We start from the raw sequence: 26,203 nt of genomic DNA on the forward strand, positions 1-26,203 counted from the left end.
GTTCCACATAGAAGATGTTTTGAAAGTTTCCTTAGCTTACCATGTGTAAGAGCTGCTGTTCTATCACAGTAAAAAGATCTCTAAATGAAAACATTTTTATCCACTTTTTATGTTTTGTGCTTTTTTTTGGTCATTCAACTTGCAATTTTTTTCTATTTCCTTATTTTCCCTGTAAACAATAATATCAAATACAAATGAACAGAAGTTTGGTAAGGTTTCTTAGAAAACAAAGTAACAACAAAAACCCAAAAGACACAACCTCAGCACTGGGAGAGTAAGTAAGGAAAAGAAGAAATGATACACAAATGCTAGAACCTCACAATGGTGTTGTATCCCCTTGCCAAAGTGACAGCCACACACCACAGAGGACGGATATTAAGAAGCAAAGCTCCCGGCTCTCTCTGTATTGGCCGCTTGATTACCTTTGTTTCCATTCATGCATGTGGACTGTGGACATTTATTTTAAATTATGCCATAAAGAAAGCCAAACATGATTTTTGTTTTGTGCAGAAAACAAAATGGTTTTTGCAGCCTCAGTGACTAAAGTAATAACTGTTATTTCAAGACACTTTTCAAAAGCACAGGGCCCCACTTTTGCAGGGAGGCAAGGTCATCGAAGGTTGTTCTCTTCAGCATAAAAGAATCCACAGGGAGTTCCTTCCCACTAAGGAGAGACAGGCCCCACTGAACATTCTGACGCGGCTGGTTGTGTTTCCCCAAATCTGATCAGTCTTTCTGGTTTTCGTTCTTCAGTGTTTTCTCAAAACCGTCTCATTCCATCTCCTTTGTGTTCTGATTCTCCATCTCTTTTGCCTGGAGAGAGGCAGGACCCTCAAATAATCCCGGCCTCAGCTCCGCCCGTTTGTGCACCGCTGCACATCTCTCCTCGTGCAGCGGATGCCTGTCCTGTGACTCTTCCTTGAGCGCCTCCACCCACATCCTGCCATGCCGGTAGCTCCCGTGTCGCTTCTGAGTCCTTGCAAGGGACTTCATTGTGTTTCCTTATCCAGCTGAATTCTTTATCCCTGCCGAGACTGTTGAGCTGGGAGTTTATACCTGTGAAGATTTTTGTCCATTTGTGTCGCTTGCCTAGTGGAAAGGGGGACGGGTCACATGGTGTCAGGCTGCACTGCCTTGGAGCGGGAGGGGTCCCGTGTGTCTGGCAGGAAGGCGGGTTAGGTACCTTAGACGAGCCGTGAGCGCTGGTGAGAAGAGTAGACGGGAGAGTCGAGTCCGCCTGCCCAGGAGGACGAACTCCAGCTCAGGGACAGGTGTCAGGTGTCACCCGGCGGGGTGGGGACGTGCCGGTGATTAGGTGAACGCTGTCACGATTGCAGCAACACGACGGTGTATTCAGAACCTGTGTTCAGAGCAGGTTTGGGCCCAGTGTCGAAGCACAGTTAAGTCCACCTGCTCGGGAGAAGGACCGGACGCCCTCCGTGCTGCGGGAGGCGTGGACGACGGCGTAGCACAGGCCACCTGCGGGTCGGAGTCGCGCCCGTGCTGCCTCCTTGTGCTTCTGCGGAGCGGTCGGGTGTGCTGGGGACACCGCTGCGGACAGACTCCGATCCGCTGGGGCGGATAATGGGGTTTTCCAAACACCCGGCAGCAGTGCCTCCTGCCCACACCCTTCTCGCGTGTGACCTCGCCACAGCGCCGCCCAGGAGTCCGTGTCTCCTCCGTGACTCTGGGCACGTCCGAGGCTGCCTTGACGGAAGCCAAACCCGAAACCCGGCAGCTGTCCCGGAAGCCAGGAAACCAGCTGCGACGGGGCCGGGCCCAGGTGGGCCTGGCGGCCTTGGGGTCTGCTCCGCAGGGTGGCCGGGCCGTCGGAAGAACATGCGGCCACCGCTGCCCAGTGCCGTGAAGCCCGGGTGCGGGGAGCCCCCGGGGGGAGCCGCGCGGCCCCGCAGACGCCGGCAGGTGCGCAGCCGCATGGGGGAGGGTGAGGAGCCCAGAAGCCGGGGGAACCCGCAACCCTGCGCGGCGCGTGCTCCGTGGGTGGCAGATGCCCAGAGCCGACCCTTCTGGAATCCACGGAATGCGGGAGGCAGACGCAGTGGTGGCGGTCACCGCGGAGCATGGGGAGCATGTCACACGGCCGCAGGGGACGGTGCCAGGCTCCTAGGTGGTTGCTGCCACCCCTGCCTCTGCAAGGGCCTCCTTCGGCCCCGCGCGGGCGGGCGCTGGTCCTTGCCCGCTGGCCTGCCTCAAGTGCTGGCCGTGAGGCTCTGGCAAGGATGGGGCGGGTGTGGCGGGTCGGGAAGGCCGCGGGCGGTGACGTCACTGCCCCTTGAAGGACAGAATCCGACTGTGTGTGCCCCTTCAGGGGAGAGGGCTCTTTGCCACGGAAGCTCGCCCGGGGCTTCGAGATGGGTCAGTGGCCGCGCCTGCAGCCTCGGTGGTCGCTTCCAGTTTGGGTGGGATATCTTGTCGGAAACAGAAATTGCCCCATTGTGTTATCTTAAAAACAATCTTTTAATCAAGGACTAGCATTCTTCCTTCCAAAGCCCCATGTGATTGGAAAGCATCCCTACTTTTTTTTTTTTTTTTTTTTTTTTTTACAGCAACAAAATGATTTTCCAATCATGTGAACAAATCAAAAACCCTTAAAGGGATCCTATGGCTCATTGTTTCTTGACGAAGGTAATTTGAAAGAGGAAATAAAAATCAATTGTGCTTCTCTAAATAATAGAAAAGTAAAGGAGAAATTTAAAAAGCAGTAAACTTGTATTGGCTCTTTGTTTTTATCTTTGTAGAGCAAGCATATTTTTAATTTATGGTCAGCTGGTAGACTCCTGATCTGCAGAATTGATCAGTAATGTAGCTCATTCTCAAGCTTTGAGGCATTCCCCGTAATGAAGGAAGGGCTCACTTTTCCATAGTAATTCTCACAGATGATAACCTTATAATGTTGAACTGCAGCTGAATTTGTTCCGCTAATAAGATAGAAAACATGCACCAAATAAAATTTCCAAACTGGGACTTCGCAGCACTCTCCCAATATTGAGCGTTCCTGTCAGTTCAGTAACCTGGTTGATCAAGCTTTTCTGAGAGAGACAATGTGGTTTCAAGAAAACAGTCCTGGTGCCATCATGAACTTGTCTCACCAGCTGTGTGTCTCTGGGCAAGGTGTGCCACCATCTCAGCCTTGCTCACACATCTCTTCCCTCCTGCCAGGGAGCTGGGGCATCTTTGTGACTGGGGGGGTGAATGGGATGTGCACATGGGCACCGGCCATGGTGCTCTCTGTCCATGGCTTTCCCGGCGCGTGTTGCTGTGATGTCCATGTCAGAAGCCAGGCTAGCCGCGTCGCTGCTGTTGTCACTGACATCATCCTTGCTGCTGGTCTCTTTCTCTATTTCTTTTTTGAAGATTTTGTTTATTTATTTGAGAGAGAGCATGAGCAGGAGGGAAGTTGAGGGGAGGGGTCGAGGGAGAGGGAGAAGTAGAATCCCCATGGAGCAGGGAGCCCAATGTGGGGCTCCATCAGGGGACCCCAGGATCATGACCTGAGCCAAAGGCAGACACTTCACTGACTGAGCCGCCCAGGGGCCCTGCTGTTGCCAGTCTTATTCACACTGCTTGTTACTGCTGCTGATGGGTCAGGGACCCACCGTTTCACCAGAGGCTCCTGCAAAGGGCAACGTGTATTGTCATTTTTCTTGGGTCCCGTTCTTCTAGATAAGCTTTCCTTGGGCTTGGCTAATGGAGACTTGACCCACTCCAGGCTACCCCATACCTGCGCACAGCTGCTCAGGGGCCAGAAGAGCTTGCAGAGACCAGGCGGCCTTCTTGCATATGGTCCTTCTCCCATATCCCTGGACCCCCAGCAAGCACACACCACACTTCGTGTAGACCCTTGATTCTTGTGTCTCTTATTTAACAGTCCCAGACTGTGTAGCTGTGCACGAACAGGAATCTCGTGACCTGCCCTTCCTTATGATGAATCTCCCAGTGAGTACAACCTCCCTCCCAAGCCTAGGGACCCTGCATCTAAAGATTCCAGGTTGCCTGTAGATGGTTTCCTTGTTTAGCATCTGCGAGTCTGTGACTGTGAAGTCCCCTCCTGTGTGGACTCCCAGGTCACCTCTGGGGCCAGGCTTGCCTTGAGGGTAGCACACAGCTGTGTGGACCCAGCCCAGCTATAAGATGGCTCTTCAATTTATCTTTCTAATGTGGTTAAAAAGGAATGAGAACAGAAAGGGGAAGGAAGAAAACAGTGCCCTGAATTTTATTCCCTTTAAGAAAAAATGTTTCAGCAAGTAGGCCATGTATATTTGCATCTTTAAAAAATTAAATCAATACAGTAATCAAACAAAAATCCATTAAGCTATGAGGTAGCAGAGCTACAAATCTATGCTGTTTTTGATGAATGCATTTAGTCAAGGGATAAAATGTTCAGAGGAAAGGCTAAACGTGTCCTTGGTTTTAAATAGATTTACCCTTGCAAATGCCGTTTGTATATACAGCCTTTACTGCTGAAAGACACGATGGTCAAGAATACAGTTCACTTTGCCACAAGATACCAGAACTCTAACTGCCCTTTTGGAGAATGCTGAAGTGTTATCACTAAATGGTTACTGAACAGCCACGAGACAGCCTGTACTCTCTTTGGTACTTTGGAACCACTGTAATTTTTATTTTATTTTATTTTATTAGTCACTGTACAGTACATCATTAGTTCTTGATGTACTGTTCCATGATTCATTGTTTGCTTATAACACCCAGTGCTCCATGCAATCCGTGCCCTCCTTAATACCCACCACCGGGCTCACCCAACCCCCCCACCCCCGTCCCCTCCAAAACCGTCAGTTTGTTTCTCAGAGTCCACAGTCTCTCATGGTTGGTCTCTCCTTCTGATTCCACCCCCCTTCATTTTGCTTTCCTTTGCCTAATGTCCTTAGTGCTGTTCCTTATGTTCCACAAATAACTAAAATCATATAATAATTGATTTTCTCTGCTTGACTTATTTCACTCAGCATAATCTCCTCCAGACGCATCCATGTTGATGTAAAAGTTGGGTATTCATCCTTTCTGTTGGCTGAATAATATTCCATTGTGTATATGGACCACATCTTTATCCCTTCGTCTGTCGAACGGCATGTTGGCTCCTTCCACAGTTTGGCTATTGTGAACATTGCTGCTATGAACATTGGGTGCATATGACACTTCCTTTAACTACATCTGTACCTTTGGGGTAAATACCCAGTAGTGCAATTGCTGGGTCATAGGGTAGCTCTATTTTTAACTTTTTGAGGAACTTCCATGCTGCTTTCCAAAGCGGCTGCACCAGTTTGCATTCCCACCAACAGTGTAAGAGGGTTTCCCCTTCTCCGCATCCTCTCCAATGTTTGTTGTTTCTTGCCTTGTCGATTTTGGCCATTCTGACTGGTGTAAGGTGGTATCTCTATGTGGTTTTGATTTGAATTTCCTTGATGGCTAATGATGTTAAGCACTTTTTCGTGTGTCTGTTAGCCATTTGTATGTATTCTTTGGAGAACTGTCTGCTCATGTCTTCTCATTTTTTGACTTGATTATCTCTATTTTGGGTGTTGAGTTTGAGAAGTTCTTTATAGATCTTGGCAATCAGCCTTTGTCTTTAGTGTCATTTGCAAATATCTTCTCCCATTTCCTGGGTTGCCTCTTTGTTTTGTTGACATTTCTTTTGTTGTGCAGAAGCTTGTTATCTTGATGAAGTCCTAAAAGTTCATTTTCACATTTGTTTCCCTTGCCTTTGGAGATGTATCTTGAAAGAAGTTGCTGTGGCTAATGTTGAAGAGGTTACTGCCTATGTTCTCCTCTAGAGTTTTGTTTTTCTTCTTCTCAACATAGCACATACCCTCCCCAATGTCCATTACCCAGCTACCGCATTCCTCTCACCCCCCACCCCTCCAGTAACCCTCAGATTGTTTCCCGAGATTAAAAATCTCTCAGGGCGCCTGGGTGGCTCAGTGGTTTAGGCCTCTGTCTTCAGCTCAGGTCATGATCTCAGGGTCTTGGGATCAAGCCCCACATCGGGCTCTCCACTCCACTCCTGCTTCCCCCCCATCTCTCTGCCTGCCTCTCTGCCTACTTGTGATCTCTCTCTATAAGGAAAAAAAAATCTCTTATGGTTTGTCTCCCTCTTTGGTTTCATTTTGTTTCATTTTTCTCTCCCTTCTCATATGGTCCTCTGTCTTGTTTCTCAAATTCCTCATATCAGTGAGGTCATATGATAATTATCTTTCTCTTATTTCACTTAGCGTAATAACCTCTAGTTCCATCCATGTCATTGCAAATGGCAAGATTTCATTTTTGATGGCTGCATAGTATTCCGTGTGTGTGTGTGTGTGTGTGTGTGTGTGTGTGTACACACACCCCACATTTTCTTTATCTATTCATCTGTTGATGGACATATAGGCTCTTTCCATGGTTTGGCTATTATGGACATTGCTGCTATAAACATTCAGGTCTATGTGCCCCTTCAGATCACTACATTTATATCTTTAGGGTAAATACCCAGTAGTGCAATTGCTGGGTCATAGGGTAGCTCTATTTTCAACTTTTTGAGGAACCTCCATACTGTTTTCCAGAGTGGCTGCACCAGCTTGCATTCCCACCAATGGTGTAGGAGGATTCCCCTTTCTCCACATCCTCGCCAACACCTGTCATTTCCCGACTTGTTAATTTTAGTCATTCTGACTGACTGGTGTGAGGTGGTATCTCACTGCGGTTTTGATTTGTATTTCCCTGGTGGAGCACTTTTTCATGTGTCTGTTGGCCATTTGGATGTCTTCTTTGCAGAAATGTGTATTCATGTCTTCTGCCCATTTCTTGACCTCAGCTGCAGCAACTTCTTCCTAGACACATCACCAAAGGCAAGGGAAGCAAGGGCAAAAATGAACTATTGGGACTTCACCAAGATAAAAAGCTTTTGCGCAGCAAAGGAACAGTCAACAAAACCAAGAGACAACTGACAGAATAGGAGAAGATATTTCCATTTTCATTCATTTAGAGTTTATATTTGTGTATGGTATAACACAAGGGTCGAGTTTCATTCTTCTATACATAGCTGTCCAATTTTCCCAGCACCATTTATTGAAAGAGACTATTTTTTTCCACTTGTATTTTCCCTGCTTTGTTGAAGATTATTTGACCAGAGAATTGAGGGTTCATATCTGGGCTCTCTATTCTGTTCCACTGATCTATGTGTCTGTTTTTGTGCCAGTACCATGCTGTCTTGGTGATCACAGCTTTGTAATATAGTTTGAAATCAACATTTCCTTGGCAATTCAGGGTCTTTTCTGCTTCCATACAAATTTTAGGATTGTTTGTTCCAGCATTTTGAAAAATGCCGTTGGTATTTTGATTAGGAAGATGTTAAAAGTATATAGATTACCCTGGGCAGCATAGTCATTTTAATGACGTTTTTTCTTCTGATCCATGAACATGGAATGTTTTTCCATCCTTTTGTATCTTCTTTGGTGAACTAATATAATTTTAATTAGAGCAGTTTTTGCCCTTAGAAAGTTTAGAATGAAATACACATCAGGTATAACACAAATATATTGTTTTATTTAATGTTAAGTATATAATTTATTGGATCGTAGAGCAAAGCTACTATTTAAAAAACTGTTACTTCATACTCTTCTTATCTTTAAATCTGCACCGTAAGTTTAAAAGCCAGAGAATTGTATTTGAAAATAAATATACAACTTAAAGTTCAAAATTAGGGGTCCCTGAGTGGCTCAGTCAGTTAAATGTTCAACTCTTGACTTCAACTAAGGTTGTAATCTTGAGGGTCATGAGATCGAGCCCTGCATCAGGCTCTATGTTGAGCATGGAGTCTGCTCTCCCTCTCCCTCACCCTCCACCCCTCCCAGCCTCTCTCTTTCTCCTTCAAATAAACAAACAAACAAACAAACAAATAAATAAATTAACAAATAAATAGGACTTAAAAATAATTTTCAAAATTAGAGTTTCAACAACAAACCCTCCCATGGTACTTTTCCGGACCTGACATTACTGGGAAGATTCTGCATATGTTAAACACACAGAATTCTGACAGTGACCATGTGGTAAGGACACAATTATTCTTCCCATTTTCCAGAGATAGAAACAGAGTCACTGAGGTAGTAAATAGCTTCATGACAGAGTTTTGCTCCTTATACCAAATTCCTAGTGATGGGAATTAAGGGTGGAGGAGGAATGACGTATTCAAATAAAAATAATTTCACATTGCAAAACTGATATGTAAACCTCTCAAATTGTCACAAATAAGACTAAAGTACAACTAAAGGACAACTGAAAGTATAAGACAAACACCGGTTTTTTAAAAAATGACTTTTGGAAATAAAATAGTTATAGGCGTTTTCCTTATGAAGTACCTACTTTAACCCATTATGGATTAGTGCATTAACAGACTCTCTGTAGCAGATTTCTTTAGACATGGGACATAGGTCGGAAAAATAAAGAGGGAAAGCTAATGGAGGGGAAAAGGGTAATTAATGTGTCCTGACAGTTTGACCTGGAAGTGGTCATAGGAAAGAGATGATTTAACCTAATTCATAATTTCACCACCTGGAGTAGTTACTCTTGATTATCCAACTGTTCTAATGTATTTAAATTTGTTTTGGCATCGTTCTGGTACTGGTACAGACAAAATATGCAGGGTACAAATACCTAATTTCATTATTTGACTTTTTTTTTTAAGATTTTATTGATTTGTCTGACAGAGATCATAAGTATCAGAGAGGCAGGCAGAGAGAGAGGAGGAAGCAGAGAGCCTGATGCGGGGCTCGATCCCAGGACCCTGAGATCATAACCTGAGCCGAAGGCAGCGGCTTAACCCACTGAGCCACTCAGGCACCCGTGACTTTTTTTTTTTTTTAACTCATCTCTCCTCTCAGTATGGGGCTTGAACTCAACGACCCTGAGATCAAGAATCTCCTGCTTTACTAACTGAGCCTGCCAGGTGTCCCTTGACAAGTATTTGTTAAGCATGTACCCAGTAGTAGGTACTTAAGAAACCTGCCTTAATGTAACTTAAGCAGAAGAAAACATAAAATATAACTATACACTGTGTAATAATACACTGTACATGATATATACTATATATGTATGTATATAATATATGTATGTATATGTGCATAATCTATGTATATTATATATATAATACAGTATATTAGAAGATGAGCAGTGGATAAAGGAAGAACAGAGTGTCAGGGTTGGAGGCTCTGGGGACTGGGGTGGTGGCAGGTTTAGCGTGCTCGGGTAAGGTACGCGTCGTTCACAAACTGACATTTCTGCTGAGCTTTGAAGAGGGAGGGGGAGCTGGGAGAGAGCCTTCCTGCAAAGGAAGCCCTCAGCATGGAAGCCCTGAGAAGGGGCCTCCTGTGCTGAGTGAGTGGAGGGAGAATGTAGTAGGTGAGGAGGTCGGTAGGAGACAGTGGGTCTGTGGCACAGGCTTTGGTTTTTTTAGAGAAACTTGGAACCATCTGAAGGTTCTGGGCAAAAGAATGAAATGACCTGATCCACAGAGATCCAACAGGACCACTCTGGCTCCAGTGTTAAGAACAGACTGTAGGGCTCTGAGTGGAAGCAGAAAGACTAGTCAGGAGGCTACTAGGATACTCCACATAAGAGATGGCAGTGGCCCAGGTCAGGGCAGAGGAGGTGGTGATGCCGGTGGTTTTCTGAAGGTAGAGCTTACGGGAATTCCTGACGCATGGGACATAAGGGTTAGCAAGGCGAGTTGAAGATGTCTGCAAAACCTTTGGCGTGAGGAAATGGAAGCACAATGTCTGGGTTGTAAGAAAGGGTAGTAGGAGTTGAGCATTGGAAACCTTAAGTTTTTTGACGTCTGTTAGACGTGACAGGAGATAATATGCAGGAATTTTGATGTAGGAACTTCAGAAGAGGTATGGATTAGAAGTATGCGTTTGGAAGCCATGGGCGAATGGATGGTCCTGACACTGGATGAGGTCACCCAGGGAGATGGTGTGGAGGGAGCAGATAGTCTCAAGCTGGTCCCAAGGGCACCCTCACTTCAGAAGATCTGAGACAAGGGAGGGAGCATGCATAGCAGACTGAGCTGGAGTGAGGCCGCAGGAAAGCCAGAAGAGGGTGAGGTTCTGGAAGCCCCACAAGGAAAGTAAGAAGCGGCTGACAGGTCAGGCAGGAGAAGTATCTGGAGGCCACTGGTGCTCTTGACAGAAGCAGTTGTGGTGAAGTCATTGGCAGAAGCCTGAGCAAAGAAAGATAAGAAATGGACACATGCAGAGAAGTGGGTCAGTTGCTGGAAGGCATATGGCGTCCCCATGTCTGTGTGCTGGTAGGAGTGATCCATGGAGCTGGGAGATGGAAGGAGGAAGGATTGCCGAGGTGACAGGGGGTGTAATCTCACAAGAACACGGCATCTACCACAGCCCCCCTCCCTTGTGATCCCCAGGTACTGTGGTCGCCCGTGGCCAGAACCCGATGACCTTCCTCCTGATGAACTGACGCTACCTCAGTGCCCACCTCACGCCTCTCGCCATGCAGGGGTTTTCCCATCTCCCAAGATCCCAGGAAGAATGGTGAGTCCAGTATGATGAAGTATTGAGAGAGAGACACACCATATTCTTTCATTACAGTGTATTGTTATAGTTCTATTCTGTCACTAGTTATTCTTGTTAATCTCTGTGCCTTGTTTGTAAATGAGATATGTAGGGAGAAACACAATATACTAGGATTTGGTTTCAGGCCTCCCCTGGGGCCCTGGGAGTGGGGCGCTGGTGGGTAGAGACAGAGGGATGCTGGTAGTGGGTAGGTGTGATTGGTGGTGGGAATTTAGAGATGTTCTCATCAGACCACTTGTGCCGAGTTTTGATTTTGCCAAGCGTGACAGAGCAAGACAGGGGCAAAGGATTGGAGCGTGTGATCCTGGGAGCCATCCGAAAGTCTGACAGTGGCACACGTAGTGTTACCTCACAGTCGTAACGGAAAGGGGATACAGAAGCAGAGCTTGGAGGGAACGTGGCTGCCACGCAGAGAGCGACACAAATGCAAGGCAGCAGGGGAGGAGAGGCGAGGCCGGAAGGGGGCCACGTTCTGTGGTGAGAGAACACAAGGTTAAGTCAGCTGTGGAGGTTGAGTGTTAAAAATGGCATGAGGTCAATCCTCCCTCCCTGCCGCTGTGGCCTCTGTGGTATTTCTTGATTCAGAGTCGATTTTCCGTCCTTAAATCTGTTATTTTGTGAAGGGCTTCAGCCAGCAGAATGCAGAAGTGGCGTCGGGGCTGTCCGAGGCCAGGTCTTGAGGCCTCGAGGCTCTGCGGTGTCGGGGAGTCAGCCCCCTGGGGGGAGGCCCTAGCCGTGGCCCTGCGCTGGCCCGTGCGGTAGACGCTGGCCACGCGGGGCTCCTCAGCCCTTGCCATGGGGCTGGTAGCTGAGAAACGGGCTCTTGGGCTTCCAGCCATTTTCATCGGTATTATTTTTGGTGTAAATAGCCACGTGCGGCTGGCGCTTCCTGTGGGGGACTGCGCGGTCCTCGCGGAAACAGACACCGCGGCCGTGTGAACGGAGACGGAGCATCCCCCGGGGAAGCCAGCCCCCTGCTGCCGTGCGGGGTGGGGCCCCCAGCCCTGGGTGAACCCCTCCAGCCACCAGCGTGTGGAGCAGAGATGAGCTGTCCTCGCTAACCCTGCAGCAGCAGGAGCAAGAAGGCTGTCTTCAGCCACTGAATTTGAGGGAGCTTGTCACGGGAGCTGACCAGTAGGTGACTGGTGAAGACGGTGGCGAGAAGGGCCTGCCCTCCAGCAAGGCCTGCCACACCTTCCTGCCTCATGCCTTCCCCCTCACAGGCCCTAAGGGTTACTCCGCGGAAGCGCTGACTGCACAGGCCCAGTGGAAGGAATGAAGGTGCTGGAAGTAGAACGGGTGAGGAGAAACCTTCTCACTTATTATGGACGAGGGTCTCCTGCTCAGAAAACCCCAGTGGCCCATGGAGGAACAAGGCAGAACCAGGATGTTTGGGCCCCGCTGCTGCATTTGAGGGCCTCTTCCTGGGAGCCCTGCTCCCTCCTCCACCCCACAGGACACCTTCCTTTTCTGTTTTGTTTTGTTTTCCCTCAAGGTCCTGTCTTGGTTTTCAGTGTAGCCCACTTAAGGCCAGTGGGGGTGGCTGGAGAGCAGGATGGAGCCAGGATTGTTTACAGCTGTTGGCCTGACTCCTCTGGCCTGACTCCTCTGAGAAGCACCGGTTTCTACTCCCAGCACCAACTCCCTTGTTGCTGAGGTGCTGACTCCGCATCCTGTGGGTTCCCTGGTGTCCTTGGTCACAGGGAACTGATGCTCCTTGTCTCTGCTCTCCTTTACTGCCCCGATGCTGCATAAACGACATCTGCAGGGTCAAGGCGGGCCCGTGAATTATTAATGAAAGGGATCATTTTACCTGAGTGGAATTTTTCCCTCCTGACCATTGTCATGCTTCCTTTCCAAATGTCCATTGGCTGACCGCCACACCCTTTCTCAAGTCTGTGCTTTATTTTGGTGAGGATGTACTTGGGGAACAGATGAGAAATGGTACTCTCCCTCAACTGGCGGGGGGAAAATGTTAAAGCTGTCCCCTGCACACTCTGTGACACATTGTGTAGGGCTGGGTATGGACCCCAGGGGAGGGGATTATTGAGAAGACTTTGTTCATTCCAAAATTTACACATTTTTCTGCATTACATTTTGTGCAAATAAAATATTCACTATATCTGAGAGTCCTTGTAGACTCCTAAGAGCCCTCACCCATTTGGGGGCTGTTCTAGGGTTCTGGGGTCTTGGCTTGTCTGACCTTCTGCTCATGTGTGTGCAGGAAAGTGGGCTTCATTCTCCTTCTGGCATCAGCCACAGGAGCTGAGCTTGACCTTGAAAGCTGTGGGTCAGGGAGCATAAGGGAATTCTCATCTGTGCGGGCAGATGTGGAAGTCAAGGCAGAGTGGGGGAGGGAGAAGGGAGAAGAGGAGAGAGAAAACCAAAAATGGGGCCAAAACCCCATCTGGAAAAACACTTCTGATTTTCTTGCTGTTATACCTCCATGCCTTGTACGGTCATGACACACGTCGGTGGGACAAGAAGCGGCGGTTGAATGAACAGATGACTAGATGAGAACCTTGTGGTTGAACCTAGGAAGGAATAGTTAGGGCCAAGTCCAAGCTCTGTCAGGCATTAGCCATGTTTTACTTTGTCCACCATTCCCTCTGCCGAGGTAGAAGTGGTATTTCTTAGACTTAAAATTTTATCTCTAACTGTTGGATTTAAGACTGGTAGCACAGTGAAAGGTTAGGGGAAGTTGGTCCTGCTGAAACGAAGGAAGAAAAAGTAGCAGAGGAGACATGGGCATTGTACTGAACATTTCCCACCAGCAGGCACTATGTCAAGCGTATCACACCCGCTGTCTTGATTCTCACAACATTTTGTGGGAGCTACAACCAGTAGCCCGGTTTTACTGATGAAGAAGCTGGGCACAGACTTTAAAGTAACTTTGTCAAGTTAATGCAGCTTTTAAACCACTGTCGGTGGTCCACTGAGAGCCGGCCTCGTCCGCCTGAGCCACAGGTTTCCCGACTGGCTTACTGTTAAGAAGTAAGAAGTATTTGCAGTGCTTATGGAAAATATGAGTTCCCAGGACCCGAATCTAGGCTTATTGAATCAAAATAACCAACAAGGAGATCCTGGATTCTGTATCTTTAACTGGCACTCTAGATGATGGCCTTTTTTAAAAGCAAGTTTAAGGTACACTACGGATGCTATATGCTCCCGGTGGCTATCCCATTACTAAAATTACTGGTTAGAGCTTCAATATGTTACTTATGCATGGAAGAACGTTCAATGCTTTGAACTGTTGAATAATTTTCTGCATAAAAATTCCTAGAAACATGAGTATAGCTTGTGATCCTTAAGAAGGAACATGAACTCTGTATTTTATTTCTTTAGGAATAGATACAAGGTGAATACTATTTGTAAAAGAAACAAAAAATTCACTGATTTGTTTAAAGGTTGTTTAAAAAAGATCTATAAATAGTTTGAATTCCAATTAATGTTTCATAACATAAAAGGATGGTTAATCTCTAAAAGGAAAACATTAAGGCTAATTGGATTTTTAAATCTGAAAAGCCCACAGGGAAAGCCTTTTCTTGATTAAAAAATTTAGCTCATTTTACAGCATATATTTTGGTCAGGGTTAGGGAAGGGTAATTAACTTCCTATGGAAGATTCACTAATTAACACTAGCGCCAAATCAGGCTACACAAACCTTGAACTTGGAAGAAATGCAAAAATATTTATCAGGTGCAGTGCAGTAGAATCTAAAACTATAAATATTAGGATGATCTGTTTAATATTAATGCCTACATTCTATTTTAAGTCCCACAGATTTCTTAATTTTTTTTCTGGATATTACTAAGTTTGCTATCTTGGGTCTAGTTTCATCAAGCTTTGTAGAGTCTTTAAGATTGCAAAATTTAATAAATGCAAACAAATTTTATCCTGGAAACATTTTTTTTAAAGATTTTATTTATTTATTTGAGAGAGAGAGAGAAAGTGAGGGAGCATATAGGAGGGGAGAAGGTCAGAGGGAGAAGCAAACTCACCATGGAGCTGGGAGCCCGATGCAGGACTCGACCCCGGGACTCTGGGATCATGACCTGAGCCAATGGCAGTCGCCTAACCAACTGAGCCACCCAGGCACCCATGGAAACATGGGTTTTATACAAGTATTTAAAAATACAGCCTGCAGTTTTAATTAATTAAGCCTCATTAATTGATTGGTTTAGTGTCACATTGCCTAAAAAAACATCATTTTTTAGTTTCAAAAACTTCAAAACACTTTATAAACATTATTTTGACTCTATGGTCATCGTAAAAGTGGTATTAATTTTTAGGACTATTATTTTTCTCTGTAAAATATACCTATAAGTCAATGAAAATCTGTTTATTGGCTAAATTGCTCCAAGTAGTTTTTGCTAGAATATACTGGGTACTTCATTCGGTAAATGCGTGAGGCCCCGTAGCAGAGTAGTGACTGACGCTGAGTGATTGGAAAGGGGATCAACTGCTAGTTTAAGTGTCCTTTGCAATTTATTTTCTGTAAGTACGGAGTTACACTTTGTCCCTGAGGGGCTTTTCTCTCTCTCTCTCTCTTTTTTTTCTTATTATGGGGGCAGGGAGGACAAATTCGGGTAGATTTAGAATTGGGGAAAGAACTTGAAATGGCAGCACGTCAGACGGACATTTTGTTTCATGACCTAAGAACAAAGCTTCCCTTCCTTTCTCTTTCTTTATTCCTTTCCTTTTCTTTCCGTTCCATTCCTTTCCTTTCCGTTCCATTCCTTTCCTTTCCCTTTCTTCCTTCCTTCTTCTTTCTTTTGTGTGTATGTGTGTGAGAGAGAGAGAGAACAAGCAAGCAGAGGGCAGAGGGAGAGGGAGAGAGAGAATCTTAAGCAGACTCCACACTGAGCACAGAGCCTGACGTGGGGCTTGATCTCACAACCCCAAGATCGTCACCTGAGCTGAGACCAGGAGTCAGATACTTAACCAACTGAGCCACCTAGGCACTCCTACCTTGATGTTTCTAATAAGCTTTTGAGAGTCTTCTGTGTAGGGGATTAAAGAGAAGGAATGATTCCAGGTTTGAGGGACAAAGGGAATAGCAGAAGCTGGAGGCAGATGGGGAATTGGAGGCAAGAAGAGACTGTTTGGAGCAGTGAGTCTGGACCAGCGGTTAACGGGAGTGCCAGAGAGCTTTAGAAATTCAGAGAAGGCAGCTGGCCTTATGCAGTCCTGTGGGATAGGGACGGACTTGGTTTTTCAACGGTTGGGTTTCTGAGGAGGAACTCTGTTTCCACCTGGACAGTAGTGCAGAGAGGAACCTGGGAGCCAAGGTCAATGTCATTAGTAAATGACACATAGGAAGAAATCACCACATAGGAAGGCCAGAGACATGATGGAAAATGGGCCTATGCAGAAAGAGGAAACATGACAGGAATTGGAACTGACACATTTGTCCAGTGTAAACACATGAACAATCTTTCCATGGTCCGAGTCCATCTTCGGGCCCCCTTCCTAGCTTCCCCCAGGCATCTGGGCTTATGAGTTAGGGAGGAGGCTTATTGCCCAGAAGCTGGCTGTTGCATGTGTGCCTTGATCCAGGGAGGCAGGGATGGCCAGGTCCGGGGCCGTGCACAGCCGGCTGGTGTCTGCTGCTGTCATTTGTGGCTCAGGGACCTTTGGTTTCTTCTTCCTTAGCTCTTAGGGTCTGGGGGTGGGGGTCTCACACACCTGTGACTCCTCTGAAGTCTGAGGGGTGCTGTGCTCTCTCGGATGGGGGTGTCCGCCTTGAAGCGCATGCAGGGCCCTTTCTCAGAGCTAGAGGTCCCTTCGGAAACCCTCCCCCCAAACTCCCGCCACCATACCCTGGAACCCCGAGTCTGATCAGAGCACTCAGGGCATCTGGGGAGCGGAGGTGGCGAGAAAATGAGCAGCTCAGCACCCACCTGCGCCCACTGCTTTCCTTTCCAGTAACCACAGGTACACACAGAATGTGTTCTTTTCTGAGATACATTTTAATAAATTATTTTACAGAATTGAAATGTTCACTACATGGTAATATGGTTCACATGGACCTGCAGAAATTCTGATTTTGTTTCTCGAAGCATATCGCAAAAGCCCACATTCCACAATAGGGAAATGAAGAAACTTGTTTGCATACACAGGGTTCAGTAACCGGAGCACTGGCTCCTCCCGTGCCGAGGATGTCGCTGAACTATTGGGTTCTAATAGGGGACGAAAGTGGGTTGCATGTCTGCTAAGGAACTTTGCAGTCATTGTCTTATATATGATCACCTTTGAAAGGAAGCACAGAATTAGATACAAAATTCACTGAGAACAAACAGTTCCTAAGCACTAAAAAAGCAGGTAGATAAATGACTGGACCTGTAATTCTACTTCCAGGAACCAACCGTGCATATATGGCGCAGCCGTCCGTGTTCTCCAACAGGGCTCTGCGTCTCGCTCTCAACAAATGCTTCAGTGTTAGCTCTCCCAAACTAACAAAAACTACAGCCATGTAAATCCCCTAACCCAGGCTTCTCGGACTTTGACCATGAGACAGGTCTCAGATATTACAAAAAGAACACACACATTCATAACTGAAGTCTGATGTGCTATCCTTCTAAGAGGTCAGATCCTGAAGTAGATCAAAATGATTTCCTTTGTCCGTGGAAATAAGTTGCAAAATGTACAGCTATAATGTACCTACTCAGTAACAATATAGTTGTAACAAATCTTTGTTTCACATATTGGGTCAACAGAATAGCAGTTTACTGGATGTCTAATTATATGCAGGCACTATGCTAATTGCTAGGTCCAGAAATGATGAATACATTGTCCCTATTCCTAAGAGCTTCCAATTAAATGAGGAAAACAGACACAAAAAGAAATATTTAGACCACAACGGTGATACTCAGGGAACTGTACTGTTACGCCAGCCGCCTTGTTTCCCTTGAAACCAACAGCATCATTTGGTGAACTAGTTAGACAGCTGTGGTGGGGAATGCTGTCCAAGTCAATGGGATGAGTAGAGCTGCCTGGCTCATAGCATTGTTCAGCAGCGGCGTCGTTATAGGGAGAGGGCATGCTCTAGCCAACCAGACTAACAGTACAGGTGAAGCTCAGCACTTAGATCGCTGTTACCATAAGGCTAATCTTCATTGATTTGTAAGCAAATTGTCCTCTCATTACCCACCAAGGATGTGACTGCTTTGGTTTCTTTCTATTTCTGTATACTTTTTGAGGTCTTTATTAGAAGTGGTTTTAAGAGTCTGAAAACCCTAGCTAATGGCAAATGATTGAAAGACTTACTAAAATTTGGCTTTAGAATTCCTCTCCCAGAAAACTTGTATTTGTAGTTTATGTTGATGGTTGGGGGGGGGCTTAAAAGGAGAAAGACTCAGCTGGGCTCTAGTTCAGAATGGATTTGTAACAACTAGAGCAGGTTCGGGGATGAAAATGCCTGAATTATCAAGAGATTCCACAATGCTGGTCATGCTTAACCCACAGAAAAGGTGAGAGAATTAGGATAGATTTTCTGAGGCACCTGTAAGAAAAGGCATGTAACCCCAGCCGTTGTGGCAGGTTTTAAAGTGCTAAGCATTTCAACAGGAAGGAAAATAACACCTTGTTTTTACAGGAAGGGGAGACATGCTACAGTTTGAAATACTTGTGGAGAGACAGGGGCAGGAAGTTAATGCTGGGAGGAAGCAGATCTTTCTATGTGAGCAGTAATAGAACTTTTAAAAAATGAAGGCATTGAGCTCTTTATTCCTGAAAGAACTGAATTAGAAATTGGAAAAAAAAATCATTTGTCAGGGTGAATCACCTGTCAGTGTGTTTTGTAATTTAGAGGGGCTTTGTCTCCAGCATGTCAGAAGCTGTGTTAGATTCTAAGGCTATTTTCAAGTTGGAATAGGAGTCTAGGATTTAGAAGTTATCTTTTGATCAATGTATAATAGTACCATCCTGTGATTATATTCCCTAACGAGATATTAAATTTAATTAAGCATTATTAGTGCCATCCAACAGAATCGATTTGTAAACACATCTAGGTTTTTAAGATATAAAGATATTCTTTTAAATCAAATACTCTTTAACTAGAATCACTACATTTAACTAGACAGCAACATTTGCAGCAAAACAGGCACTAATTCAGGAGAAAATTTTAGGTGCTGGTCTTTCAGTGTCTGTTCTCCGTGAAACAGATGTGCATCCACAGGAGAGAGGAGGAAAAGGCCCTATTAGCAGTGCACTAAAAACATCAGCACCATTGATAGATTTTTCCTGAGTGATTAAAAAGAAAAAAAAAAAAAAAAGAATGAAGAACAGATCGTCTCCAATAAGACTGGTCCTAAACTGGCGTAGTTGTTAGACTCTGGTCCTACTGAAACCTTGCATGTGCAGAGCTACTGAGCTACTGAGATCAAGTTCCTTAGAATCTAAAATGCTCAATAAATCAGAGGAGGCAGTCATCAGTTATACATCAGAAAACTAGAAAAATGGGAAAGTGTAAAGAGCATGTAGAAATCTTTGGTTGTTGACTGCTGTATTGGACTTAACGGGGTGGACCATGGGCCACAAGGCCTGTCTGAGGACGTGTCTTACTCTAAATATGGTTTTTCAAAGGGGAGTCAAGTGATTTCTTACGTTGAATGGAAATCTGCTTCCCTATGAAGTCTAGCCTTTCTTTTTAGGTTGCCCTCCAGGGCTGCCCATGGAAGCCATTTCCAACTCTAAATATCAAAGACTTTCCACACACAAGATCCAATTAAACTGAGAATGAGCACCTAACAGTAACACTACATGGTCCACACCATACTTGATCGTTAGATTGTATTTACTGCTTCCCTATCTTGGAATGTCAATACATGTTTCTCTCTACTTGAGTCTGATTTTCTGAATGGTCCCCTTAAGCGAGGCATACCATGCTCCAATCCAGTTGCTCTCGATACCAGATGTGGTCACTCTCAAAGCACACTCGCTTTCCAGAGTAGCAGATCAAATACTGCCATGATAAAGACTTCCCACCCAGAACCAGAGCGGAGTGTGCTGGGAAGGTAGTTAATTTTGATTATGCAAATATTCTTCCTACTGCCCAGTTTTTCAAGCAATAAATGAACAAAAGGTGCTCCACATTTGAAATCAAGTTTGTGGATCACTCTGGGCGTGCCCATTCACTTTGAACTGATCTCATATAAATGTTCAATGGAATCGTCTTCATATATAATAATGCCAGAGACCTACTTTCAATTTTAGAAGATGTATTAGATTTTGTGTGTGTGTGTGTGTGTACATAATCCAAATGATAAAGGACTTAGAAATGTTTAACAGAATTTTTCCACAAGAACGAAAGCAACCTAGGTAATGAGCACAATTATTTTGTCTCTTACATTGCATTATTGGCTGAACAAGGATCATGAAGGGAAAGCAGACTTTAGAGAAAAAAAAAAAAAGACTTGGGGAAGAGGCCATAGATAAAGGGATGTGTTGTTTCCTCTGACCTAACTTTACAGACAGGAATATAGCAGTTCTTTCTGGGGGTTCTGAGAATAACCTTGAAAGATCAGATACTTGCCTGTCGGAGATCCAGAATGGAGTCAGGCCAGAACGACAGGCATGGTTCTCGGACTGTAAAGCCAGGGATCGGCAAGATGAGAAGGCTATACCCAGTTCAGTCACTTACCACGTGTGCATGTGGCTGGGTTCCTCGAGGGTGCGGGACACAGACAACCATTTTGTCAATATGGCAGACAGATAATGAAAGTGCCACCTTTACAAGAAGATGTAAAATTAGAACAAGATCAGTCATTAATGGAGCCAAGCCCAGCCCAGCAGTCTGTGCTCTGATGCCAAGGATCAAAGTAAAAAAACAAAAAACAAAACAAAAAACCCATAGTAAATAAAGGAAGAATTCAGGTGTTGATGACTAGATGGAGTACTTTTCTTGGTGTTGTAACTGACAAAGAGCACCCAGTTGTGGATGTAAAGGGATGGCAATGAGAAAAACATGATCAACAAGTCAAGTGCAGCAACTGTAGAAAAAAAGCCTCGTGTGTTAGAAAGTGTATTAAATCAAATGCAGGGGGAGCTTCCTAGGCCTTGTTTCTAGAAACATTACCATGAACCAACAGCTAATGAGAAGATTGGCAGACATCAAGATAATCTGATAATGAATCAAGATCAGGAAGGGATTGTTTCGCCTTAGTTTTTCCTTTCTGGAAGAGATGAACAATTCCTAGAGTCAGTAATTAATATTTATTTTAAACATACTTTAATTATTTATATATGTTTAAGTTAACAGTTCAGTAAATCCAGGTAGGTGACCCACTGTGTTATGGTCTTCCCTAAATAATTTTTTCATAGCCACAAGTATACACACAAAAGCATTCACTGAACTTCCTTTTTTCTTGCACACACAGACACACAGACACAAACACATAAACACATACATATGGGAAAGGGCAGAGCCCACTTAGGAGGGACAGCCCACAATTCTACAGAATACTTTTTATGCAACAGCCATCTGATTAGGGACAGTCCAATTTTGGAAATGCATGATCATGTAGTCCAATATTCTGTTCTATTTTGAAAAAATATATATATTTGAAGCTTATGATTGCATAAACTTACATGGTATAGTGGAAGGACCTTTATTTAGGTTTATTTCTACTTTTACAACCTAAAATAGTTATATCTTTTAAACTAATGAAAGAAACATACTCTCTTACAACCCAGAATCATCCTACCTGAGAACAAGGATGATTGATACTCTTTCTTTGTTTGGGTGAAAGATGATGAAGCATCTAAACAGTTACAGCAAGTTGTGAATTTGAGCAACACCAAAAACCTAGTCATTTTAAAAAATTTAGAAAATAAATCACTGTGACCAAGTTACATAAGTTGTAAACCAACACGATGCTTTATGGTTGATATATATCATCAAAGGAAACTGATATGGTACTAATTTAAATGTTGAAATTTCTTTTCTTTTTTCTTAATGTTGAAATTTCTTACTGCAACTCAAATTTGAACATTTAAAAAATTATGAAAATCAACATAAGGACACACTGATCTAGAGGCCAGATTTCCTACATCCTCAATTATGTTGGAACCTGGCAAGGATAGAGAATAAGTATTTGAGGACCACCATCTTGGAATCCAAGAACTTCACTCAGAAGGTTATGATAGACTCAGATTGGTTGTAACTTAGAACTAATAATTAAATCAAGAATGTTAATTTACTGAGCCTGAGCCAGAAAATGAGAAAGATAATGATACTGCTAGAAACTAAAACCAACAAACACTGGGATCTAATAGAAGAATCAATTTTAAAAGCATTTCAGTAACTGCCATTGGCATTATGGCATTGTAGCATGGGACATTATGCTTTAATGAAGAGTTGAATCATAAAAAAAGTCAAGCCATGTTGAGTGTACAGCTTAGAAGCCTAGGGAAATACACAGCATTTTAGAAAAGTTTACCTAACCCCCCAAAAAAGAGGAGGGAAAAGAAAAAAGGAAGGGCTGAAAAGAAGCTAAGCCAGGATCAGAAAGGGTAAGAATTCAGCAACTCTTACTCCTGTAGTAACGGGGCAGGCTTCTTACCTCTTTCTAATTAAAATTTCACTTCACCTAATATAATGTGCAAATAATCCATTTTCACTACCTTAAGAGATTTTCCCCACCTAGATAGTACAAATCTGTGAACACTGATTTGTTCTTACTAGTCTTTTATGGATAAAGTACTCTAAAAATCAAGACAGCAATGCCTACGAGTTTTATTTACAGATGAGAATACTAAGTGTTCTGGATTCTCCAAGATTCAGTTATATTCAGTATAATGTTTGGTGAATGTATTTTGTCTTTGAAATTTCTGGCAACTGCTAAGTCATATATGCTTACATTCATAGTGATTCTCTAACAGACGGTACATTTTATTTTACTAAGAGGTAAAGGCCTTGTTACCAACTATTACGGTTAGTAGATTTACGGTAGGTTTCTAGAACTGGAATAGTTTTAGAATGTCTAAGCACATGCTCCTTTCAAAAATGGTTAGAAAACCATGGGTCTCTGTATTTATTGAACTGAATCACCTGACAGTAGAATTCTGTTAAGGCTCTTGGCATCGGAGCGACTTCCTCCCACTCTGACCTGCTGCTGTGGTAGACTTGGACTTCATCTGTGATTTCGTCCGGGGCGTAATCGCCGCCCAAGATGTAAATTTTATCTTCAATCCCAACCGCGCCTGCGTTGAAGCCCGCACACTCAAAAGAGCCTTCCCCCTTCCAGACGCAAGTATCTGGACAAAAACTATACACCTTGTAGGTGGAAAGGTCACATATGTACAGTGTGCAGTTTACTGGGACAGCTTTGATCAGCGTTGCATGAAAAAACTGCCCGAACTCTGCTACTAGTTCAGACCACTGGTCAGTGGTCGCGTTGTATTTAAAAAAGCAGTCGAGCGACGGGTTAAAGGCATCTGTAATCTCTACCTCCGACCCAAGGACATAGATGACATTCTGGCATGCGCTGGCTTCGGGGTAGTATATGCCCCTGGGTAAGGGGCTAACAGACATCCATTCTTTGGAAAGAGGGTTGTAAGACTCAACGTCTAAGAGACTTTTAATGTCTTGAGACCCTCTGGTCTTTCCACCTATGACAAATAACCTGTTGAGAGCCAGAACAGACGTATGCATGGTTCTTGGGGTCTTCATAGTTGATACCAGGAAGAAATCGTTTTTAACCGGACAGTAGCACCAGGTTTGGTCAGTCGCGTCGTGGTAGGACTCTGCGATGTGAAGCCGCACGGTTCTGCAGCACGGCCCCTTGCAGCCCCCGGTCAGGAATATCTTCTCACCATAACTAGACAGACTAGACCCTGGCAGATCGATCAGATGCGACTGTGGCAGTACTTTCCACGAGTCACTGTTGATGTTGTAGCAAAATGTGTATTGGTCGCCTCCGTTCTCCTCGGTTTTGTGGACAAAGATGTATTTCTCGGTGGTGGATGGCCGAGCGTCAGGGAAGAGTCCGCCAGAACCTTGCACGCACTTCACGGCATCCATGACCACGTCAAAACAGTTCGTGCTCTTGAGTAAACATTCCTCGTTGAGCAGACAGTCTCGAAGCGTCTCCTCAGATAACTGATGTAATCGGACTTTTTTAATCAAATAAGGCAGATGCTTTTGCCTTGATTCTAGGTTATGTTTGGTCCAACTAAGGACAACTTTCAGGACAGTTTCTTCCTCGGGGACATTTAAGTCATCTGATTCTAGACATTTTTGCAGGACTCCAAAATTCATCTCTAAGAAATCACTGGATTTAAATAGCAAGGAAAAGTGGTTCTGTACAAAGTAGAGGGCGTGATCGAACAAGCGAGGGGAGCCATAGCTGTCTGATATAGATAGTAACTGTAGACAGTTGACAAGGTTAATGCTTTTTATTAAAAAGTCACTGCAAGCTTTGGCCAGGAAGGAGACTTGAAGAAATGAGGACAACTGGAAGAACATTTCCACATTCTCATCTGTTATCTGTGTTTTCCCGGTATAGGCGTAGTCAAGGAACGCCTTCACAGCTTTGGAGGACAGATTCGTGATGGTGACACTCCCACCATCTCTCTCTCTCATGTTTACTTCAAACATAGCCCTGCAACAGTGAAGAACAGAGAAGAACACGTGGGAAGAGGTCATTCCGTGCTAGCTGTCAACATTACCTTCCAGACGCTTCCTTGACCCTTAGGTTGATTTAAAATATATTTCAGACATGTCAAGTTTATCTTTATGAATTATCTAGAAGAGTAGTATACCGCATTGTTTATCTTTAAACATAACTCCCATACTACAGAATACACACATGATAGCCAAGCTATTGCAACTCATCCAGAGAAGACTGTAGAAGAGTCACGTTTGGTGAACTAATTACATGCTTTTAAATATTATTCATAAAATTAGGGTAAAATCTCTCTAATGGCTGAATTTCTTTTTTTTTTTTTTGAGTTAATTAGTATCAACTCTGCAGGTGATAACTAGGAGTACTTAAAATACACAATGCTTCTGAGTTTAGGGTTTAAAAGTATCTTGCACAGTAATTTTCAGCTTGGCAGCAGTCAAACATGGTGAAGGTGGAATGCTGTGAGGTATTGCATGTCCCCAAGGAGTCTATGTGGGAAATCCATCACATGAGATATATTTAAATACACCCTGAAAGAGACACATTTCATGCAGCACTTTAGGAACAAAAGGGAATGTGATTTCGTGGAGCTAAACACCAACCCAAAAGGCTAAAAGTAAGTTTTCGAACAGACAGCCACTGAGAGATGGAGGTGGTCCCCAGATTTAAGTTCTTCTGAGTTCTTCTAAGCTGTAATTCATCCCCACCTGGCCAAGAGGATAGAGTCTAAGGAAGTGGGAACTTTAGGGGTTCAATTTAAGTGAAAATGTAACTTATTTGTAAGTGTTTGGGCAGGAAACTAAGACGTATTTTACTTTTGGTTTTGGTAGACCAATCTTGCCACCCATCCTTCTATTGACTTCATATCCAGCATGATTCATTTTCACACAGACCTGCTATGGCAGTTGTCAGTGGACAGCGAGCGGAGGCTGAGATTAAAGAGAAACAGCTACAAGAAAGAACTAAGGACCACCAGTAGCTGTACCTTTGGTAGGACTGGACTGACTGGTGTGGGTTCTGGTTTAATACTCGTTTGCGTCCGTACCATTATTGTCCAGGATACCTGTGTGAGCAGTGCCCTGAGGTGCTTAAGTACTCTGGGGGGGACCAGTTTAGTTCTTAGAGTCTGTTCTAGAGGGTAAGCAAAGCTATTCAGGAAGCACTAGTATCCGACTGAGAAGTATGAGGAGCCCTCCAAATACGGGAACACCCCTCAGGACAAGGAAGGATGACACTTGCCCCCTAGGCTACTGGAGTGGATATAGTTAAACAAATTATGTACATGTTCTGCATCATGTACAGTTATCTCAGTAATGTCAGCTGAGCAATATGAAACTGTGATGACAATTATATTGGATTATGAAGACATGGATCATCAGTTTAGGGTAATATTAAGAGCCAGACCTCTAGAATATGGCTACCTGGGTGGGTGTCTGGCCATTGTCACTTAATAGCTCTGTGACCTTCGTGGGGAGGGCTTCATTGTGCTTCCAGTTCCTCATCTGAAAATGGGGATACTTGTAGTATCTATTTCACTGAGTGTTCAGGGGCATCAATGAATTAATCAATGCAAAGTATTAGGTACTATCATTATTTTAGGAAAATGTTTTCTGTCAGATGCTATACATTTTTAGTTTATCAACAGCTTCCACATTTTCTTTGAGAAGATGCAAGTAAGGTCATATTTCTGTACTTGCTCCTGTTCATCCTTAAAGTATCCGGTTACCATCCATTTCAAATTTGCCATATTACCAGAAAGTGGTTGTACAATATGTGAAACTCCTCTTTAGTCTTCTGTGACTTTACATCTCATAACTTTTATTTTCCAAAATCATAAAGTGCACTTCTCATGCATTGCACACTGGCCTGCTGTTTTACATTCTTCCTCCCAGTACTTCAGTGAACTTGATAACACAAATACTATGAATTAGTGGCCTCATCACTCAAGAATGTAAATTACAGAATTTCAGTCTT

The 26,203-nt window shown here is 44.2% G+C and overlaps 1 protein-coding gene and 1 long non-coding RNA gene across 4 annotated transcripts in view; one reads left to right on the forward strand and one right to left on the reverse strand.

Annotated features, from left to right (window-relative positions):
- LOC101682427 overlaps positions 1 to 10,733 on the forward strand; it is a 28,467-nt gene extending 17,734 nt beyond the window's left edge. The window contains exon 3 of the long non-coding RNA XR_001181532.2: positions 10,433 to 10,733. This is a non-coding gene — a long non-coding RNA (uncharacterized LOC101682427). The remainder of the gene's footprint in view (positions 1 to 10,432) is intronic.
- Positions 10,734 to 16,554: 5,821 nt separating this feature from the next.
- Positions 16,555 to 26,203, reverse strand: part of KBTBD3 (kelch repeat and BTB domain containing 3) — a 37,049-nt gene continuing 27,400 nt past the window's right edge. For all 3 annotated transcript variants that reach the window (XM_004764431.3, XM_004764430.3, XM_004764429.3), the window contains one exon: positions 16,555 to 24,205. In XM_004764431.3, the coding sequence (XP_004764488.1) occupies positions 22,603 to 24,205 (1,603 nt within the window). In that variant the 3' untranslated portion in view covers positions 16,555 to 22,602. The remainder of the gene's footprint in view (positions 24,206 to 26,203) is intronic.

Source organism: Mustela putorius, unplaced genomic scaffold (genome assembly GCF_011764305.1).
Source record: "Mustela putorius furo isolate JIRA1106 unplaced genomic scaffold, ASM1176430v1.1 tig00000198_pilon_pilon_pilon, whole genome shotgun sequence".
NCBI classification, from domain to species: domain Eukaryota; kingdom Metazoa; phylum Chordata; class Mammalia; order Carnivora; family Mustelidae; genus Mustela; species Mustela putorius.